The sequence below is a fragment of the Gossypium arboreum genome, chromosome 9 (assembly GCF_025698485.1).
Source record: "Gossypium arboreum isolate Shixiya-1 chromosome 9, ASM2569848v2, whole genome shotgun sequence".
Lineage (NCBI taxonomy): Eukaryota > Viridiplantae > Streptophyta > Magnoliopsida > Malvales > Malvaceae > Gossypium > Gossypium arboreum.
This window is the reverse complement of record NC_069078.1, coordinates 39,867,434-39,874,687: the sequence shown is the minus strand read 5'-3', so window position 1 is coordinate 39,874,687 and position 7,254 is coordinate 39,867,434. Positions and strand designations below refer to the sequence as shown.

General features: G+C 32.1%; 1 protein-coding gene across 1 annotated transcript; it reads left to right on the top strand.

Annotated features, from left to right (window-relative positions):
* The first annotated feature begins 613 nt into the window (after window positions 1-613).
* On the top strand, window positions 614-3,700 carry LOC108455814 (la-related protein 1C-like). The gene is made up of 5 exons (XM_017754363.2): window positions 614-773; window positions 876-1,075; window positions 1,182-1,272; window positions 2,878-2,949; window positions 3,133-3,700. Exons 2-5 carry the CDS (start codon window positions 909-911, stop codon window positions 3,397-3,399), a joined length of 597 nt encoding a protein of 198 aa, XP_017609852.1. The 5' UTR covers window positions 614-773; window positions 876-908; the 3' UTR covers window positions 3,400-3,700.
* The last annotated feature ends 3,554 nt before the right edge of the window (window positions 3,701-7,254 follow it).

The window sequence follows — 7,254 nt, the reverse complement described above, 5'->3', positions numbered from 1 at the left end:
TTTATCCAATAGAAAAATATATTGATGTATTTATTTTTAAAATTTGTATGATTAAATCAAAATTAAAGTTTTAACTATACATTTAAACCACAATTAGAATTTCACGTCTACAATTGCACATTAAACCTAAATTCATATATAATTCTAAGATGTATCTCTATTAAAATTTAGGTGTATACATATAATTAAATGCCATTTGTATAAAAATCTAAACAACTAAAGCGACTATACCTAAAAGAATAATACTTGTATTATTGTGTCATTTTGTATTTTTTAATTCATCGATTTCATTTTATTTCATTAAAGTTTCCTTTTGTATTTTATATGATAATTTAAAATTAAAAAATCTTAAAAAATAAAAATAAAAATAAAAATTAAAAACTTAAAAATTTAATATTTAATATTTTAGTTCATATTTCAGTTAAAAATTTAATATTCAAAATTAAAAAAATTCTAAAAATGATAATGTCAGCACAAAATTTATAAGAAAAATAGGAAAAATATGTTAAAAATAAAAAAAAATCAAATTTGAGCAGTAATGGCGTTTTTGAGTAAAACGCCACAAAAAAATTGGACTATAATGACGTTTTTAATTATTAAAAACGCCACAAAACACTATTATTTTTTATCCCATTTTCAAAATCCCGCTCACAGCAAAAAAAAAAAAAGTTTGGTTACCCGCTTCTCATCTTCTTTCTCATCTCCTTTTACTCTCAAAATTTGCCCCCAAATTTCCCATTTGGATGACGCCAAGCTAAAGCTCTCTCGTTTGGGTATTTTCCCTCTCAATTTCTTTTTAACGATAAACGCTTCATTAGAAACAAATTTCTAATCGTAATCTTCAATTCTTTGATGCTTTGTAAATATGATTGTAGAATCTGTTATCGAAGAAACAATTCAAAGCATTGATGCTAAAACCCTTCTTCTCAAGGAACGCGAGAAGCTTCTCGAAGACATGGAAAACAAGATCACTTATCTGCAGTCTGTTATATCCGCAGTCTGTTTTCCCAGCCCCTGAGCCTCATGACAATCAGTTGCATGCTAGTATAGTGAATCTGATAGATTATTATTTCAGGTAATGCTTTGTTTGCGTGGTGACTTAGGTCAACTTCGTTAATTCAGCGGGCATATCTTGGTATTGATGTCACCCACAAAGCTAACTGCCTGTTTCTTTGTTGCAGTAATGAAAATCTAATTAAGGATACCTACTTGAGGCAGAACATGGATGACCAGGGCTGGGTTCCTATTAAATTAATAGCCGGCTTAAAAAAGGTGAGGTTTTTTTTTCAGAATGTGGAGCTAGCTTCATGCCTGATTGTGTAGTTCCTGTGCTCAGAGCTAGTTTCATCTGTTAGCGTTATGCATGTTTATAACATCTGCACCTGCAGACTTCTCTGTCATATTGTTAAGGCAAGTTATGTGGTTATCATTAAAAGCAAACCTATTTTAATTGAAGTTTATGCAGTTTTCATTTGTGTGTTTTAAGAGAATTTCAAAACTGTGAAAGCCTGTGGAATTTTGCACTTTAGGTTTTGTCAAAATTTTCTATAAATTAAAATTCGAGAAACACGTAACTACTGGATTTTCAAGCTAATTTTCTATTTCCAAGAACATAAATTAAAATTCAAAGAATTGAGAAACCTAGTCTTCAGTTTCACACCTGCTGCTAGTTCTTGTTGAAACACATCAAAGAATGTCTCTAGGTACTCTGTCATATGCTTTCTCTTAGCATGTTGTCTTAAATGTTACTCGAAGACTTTTTCCCAGTATTTCATATTATGACTCATAAGTTTTATTGGAATGATCATATCACATTTGAACCTTTTGCCTAAGGTATAACACAGTGCATGTTAGGAGATCTGATTATGATTTTCTTGAGATTTGCGTCTTATTTTTATTTCTTAAAATTCCCTTGTTAGTTTAAATAAACTTTCCTTATAAATTAGTATACTTAGCTTTCTTATCTTCTTTTTCATGGTAGAACATGAAATTGTGGTTTTGCATCTTGTTTTTTAAATTGTAAACCTCTATTTAAGAGGAATATTATTAATGAATAAAATGAGTTGAAAGTTTCAGTAAATCCATTCCAACGTAAACAACCATAGGCAAAATTTGGAATTGAAATAAGGGAAAAACCTTTCTTCTTCAAATTTGAGTTCTCTATTAATTGTATGGTGATTTGATCCCAGACTTGGAACATAACAATGCACCAACTATCATCTTCTGGATGTTAGTCCTATATATAGTAGTGATCTACCGTCATCCTCTGGAAATTGAGCTTTTGTGATTATGTCATTTCTTTCCAGATCAGGTAGTGAGCATCATTTTCTTGGTTTTGTGCCTTTGTGTCGAATAACAAAGAGCGTCAAACCTAAAAAAACATCGAGCGTCAAGTCCCTATAACCAAGACCATTTGGTTAGGCACTCGCTAGATGCACCTAGGCATGCTGTTTTGTAGGAAATATTCATAAAAATGTCTACATGGTTGAAATTCTCTTTGCTAGTAAAAATGGGGACAATATCAACTTCTCTACTTCTCAGTATTTGAGTATTCTACAAGAAGCATGGGCAAGGAGATAATAGTGCATATTGACCTACATGATTAAAATAAAAAGATTGCATGTTTTGTAGATAATACCAAATCAATTTTGTGTTTTTTAATCAGAATTGTACATCTTAAGCTTATTTTACAGGCATCCCACATAAACGTGCTTTTTCTTTGCACTTTGTGCATCTTGTGCCCTTAACAACATTGGTTTAGAAATTTGTTCTTGGATAAGCTTGTAGTGATTTTGCTTTCCCAAAGCAATTTTCTTTTCTAAATTTTAATGCTTGCTGTACAAACGCGGCATATTTTCTATGGCTTCTCCTTTTCAGGTTTCACTTTTGACTGATAATATTCAGCTGATAACGGATGCTCTGCAAAGTTCAACAGTTGTGGAAGTGCAGGTACTTTCTATATTTGATAATCTTGGGATGTATGTTTTATCAATATTGAAATGCCTGGTCTTATCAACCATCAAGACTTGCATGCGTCTTTATTTTTTATGCTTAATTAATAGTTTTGTTAGAAGATAGGACTAAAATTATGTGGTATGGTTTGCTTTGATCACTTTTGCTTTCACATTTTAGGGTGACCAAGTAAGAAAGCGGATTGATTGGATGCGATGGATAATGCCGCCTTCTGTTCATTTCCCTACCAAGTCTGGTCAGGATACACTAGCAGCTCGTGTTCAGAATATTTCATTGGATCAGAGAGCTGCAAACCAGAGTGGTGAAAGTAACCCTGAAGATTCTGATGCTGGTAGACCATCATATGGGGACTTCAGTAATCAGCTTCAGCTATTCAACAATGAGGGATCAACCGTCACTGCTCATGGTGGGCCAGCAAGTAATTGAAACTATTTGTTATTTTTCGAATTTACCAAATTGTTTTCCTTTGTTCTTTTCCTTTTTTACAAATGGGGATGTTGGATTTTCTTTTACTATTTGTTATTGGTGATGTTGGTGTTTAAATCTGGGGAATTTCGATTTTTATTTTCGAAAAAACATAAAAGAGAATCTTTGGAGGGCTTTGATAGCCTCCGGTTGCAGGGGTGAAAAAAAAAAGAACACATACTTGGATTGAGGTCTATGGAGAAAATGGCTCATGCAGCTGTGGCTGCAACAGCTACTACTGCTATTATTCATGCCTACAAAAGCTTCTTTTTTTATTACCTTTCGAGGCATATATCATTTACCAAGAATTGCACTTTATATTATTTATTTATGTACTTATTTATACACTATTATTATATTTAATTGCTACTTGCTTCTGCTTCATAAAAATTTGCCCTGCGTTTGTGGGACAATCCTTTGAAAACAACCATATCTTACAACTGGTTCTTGTTGTATGGTTTTAAGTTTTGGAGCTTGTGCTACTTTTGACTGACTCTCAAAATAATTTTTATTTATTATTTGTGGTGAGAATAATAGTGTACTATTAATACACATACCTATAACTTTTTAGGTCTAAGTAGCTCCATTCTTGAGTAATGTTTAGGGTTTAAGTCTCGTGGATGGAGAAAATAGTTTTAGTATAGACCTTTAGGTTCAATTTTAAATTTTTTATATTTTTCATGACTTTTATAATATATTTTTTTTAAAATTTCATGACCTTTAGTGGCGTTTGTGGGAAAAGCGCTGCTAAAGGTCTTGACCTCTAGCGGCGTTTGTGGGAAAAGCGCCGCTAAAGGTCAAGACCTCTAGCGGCGTTTGTGGGAAAAGCGCCGCTAAAGGTCATGACCTCTAGCGGCGTTTTTTTATATAAACGCCACAAACTTTAGTGGCGCCATCTATAGCGGCGTTTTTTGCGACGCTTGTAAAAGCGCCGCTAAAAGTTAATTTTGCTGTAGTGTGGATAAAATAAAATGTCTTCATAAATTTCAACTTTACAAAAAAAAAAAGAATTTTTTTTCTATTTGACACATTAGATTTTCGAATCACCTACTTCTTTTCCTTAACCAAACACCTGACAATTGTAAAAATATTTTTTGAAAAATAAAAATAAGGATAAAGTACACCAATAGACACTAAACTTTGATTAAAATAACAAAACAGTCACTAAACTTTGAAAACTTACAACTCAGTCACTAGACTTGAAGAAAATAACAAAATAGTCACTAACATTATCGAAAAGTAACAAATTAGTCACACACTAACATTTTTCATTTAGGCCTAATGGGATAGGTGACATGGTTAGTTAATTAGACACGTTGGATATGTCCACAATGGAAACCCACCCAATTTAAGAACCCTAGTTGGGTAATAGAAAAAGAAGAAGAAGAAGAAATTATCGTCATCTGCTGGAATGCCGGTACCCTCAAGGCGCAGTGAAAATAAAATTCTGGTAATCTAAACCATGGATCCATGTGCGAGGAATGAATCAGGAAAAAAATTATGATACTGGTTTCGAAATTATCAAAACTTCAATCTGAGTAGACAGTGACGCCTCGGCAACGAGAATTCAGAACCACTATCGAACCAAGTCACAACTTTTTTAGATGTCGATCTCTATGTAATCCACCCAATTGACAATGAACGAAAGAAGTACCCAAAACTGTTTTAGAGATTTCTTTGCTAGACGGCTGCTAGACCATACAAGCTAGGTTTTCGGGTTTTATTTATATATAACTCCTTTTTAATTGGTATATTTATAACTAATCTTAATTCAAAAAATTTTAAAATAAATAAATATAATAATGTTTTTACCGAAAACTATAATTACATTAAATATAACAAAGATTTCAGTAAACTATATTTATTTATATTTATATATGAACCAAATTCATATATTAATAGAATTATGTTCTCATCATGTGTACAAAGCATCCTTGTACATATAATATGTTCGATATTTGATTGCCCAATTAAATTAATTCTATAATTAATTTAATTCATGTGACAACCAAACACAATACCAACTATGTTTTATTCCAATTATCTCAACCATATGGTGTGACCCTGTAGATTTTTGTAACGTTAGCAATAATACTAGAATGACTCTAATGTTACATACAATGAGTGGCATCTAGCAATGCATCATTGCTACCTAAGTTACAAGAAGTCATGATTCGACATAACCTTTTGTGATTTACCTTTCATGCATTAATCCTTAAGTCCTTTGTATCTGGAATGAACACAAATCATGGAATAGTCACACTCGCATAGTCCATCTCATGTTTCTTGATATCTTGAGTAGACTATGATAAACAAATAAGTATGACATCTCATATCAACTTATTTGAGCATGACCATGCATTTCTAATCTCACTCAATCAAGTGGCCTAATATATTACTCCCATTTTGTAGGAGGGACTTATTCTATATTGATCAACCATATCCCTCTACATAGATTATGGTATATCTAATATCAACCTTTTATAGAACAACCAGCTACGGTGTACATTTGACTGTATCAAAATATACAACTCACGATGTTGGGATAATGACGATCTCAAGTCTGAAGATCATATACATATTAATCACTATGAGTAATGTTGTGACAATTACATAATAATCCAAGAAACATACTTATAGCGGGTCAGTCCAATATGTTTTTATCTAATACACATATTCATGGATTGATTTTGACACTCCGTATCAATGACAACTCTTTATCATCAATCAACTACATGTTAGTCTTAATGCATTATTGTTGTCCTAGTCAACAATAATACTTGACTAAGGATCTTTTAAGAACAATCATATTATTCTTAGGACATTATTATAAACAGTTTATTTATACACGCAGAAAAGAAATTGAAATAATAATGGAAACGCCTTATATTAATAAACATGGTAAATCAAGTATTTTATTACAACCATCTCATGATTGATCTTTGGGCATACTCTTACATCATCAAGCCTAACCTACCACCCAATTCTTCTTCTTCTTCTTCCTCTATGAATAACATTTTCCACCATCAAAATGTTGGTGAAAAAAGTAGGGAGTGCGATAGGTTGAACGGAGGAGACGATGAAGAAGGCAAAGAAAACGAGAAAGGACTATGAGGAGTGGAAAGAGGAGTGGTTGGGAATGGATGTTTCAGTTATTTCAAGTGAGGTTGTGGCTCTAGTGAAGGAAACGGTGAAGATGAAGGAGAACAAACAGAACAACAAAAGCCCTCACTTTAGTTATCAACATTATCATTTCTCAATAGAAAAGAAAAACCCCACCTTGGAACAACCTTGAAAGTTGCAACAATAGAGGTTTTAATTTATTATAGGGAAGAACAATAATGGGTGTGTTAGGGATTGATCTGATAAAGCAATGAACAAGTAAAAATAGCAGAAGAAATTAAGAATTTTAACACACAATTTTAATGTGGAAAAACCCCCCAAAGAGGATTAAAAAACCACGGGCAAAGATAATTTTACTATAATGGCAAAAGAACGAGAAGTACAAAAGATGAAAATAAAAACTAAACCCCAAAACATAAAAACAATGAACCCTCAAAATGTAAACACAAAATTCTCCAAAAGTATTATGAGTTTTAATCTTTAATTGGTGTATTTTATAAGGTTGTAAAAAAGCCTATTTATAGGCTAAATTCATAGGTCATATAATAATAAAATAATCTAGAATAATTAGAGTTCGATTGAAACAAATAAATAGAGTCCAACTGGGAGATTATCTCTCAAATTTGACTGAAATATGAGTCATACTCATCAAATCTCCACCTTGACTCATATTTGCATAATGTCATCTTTTCC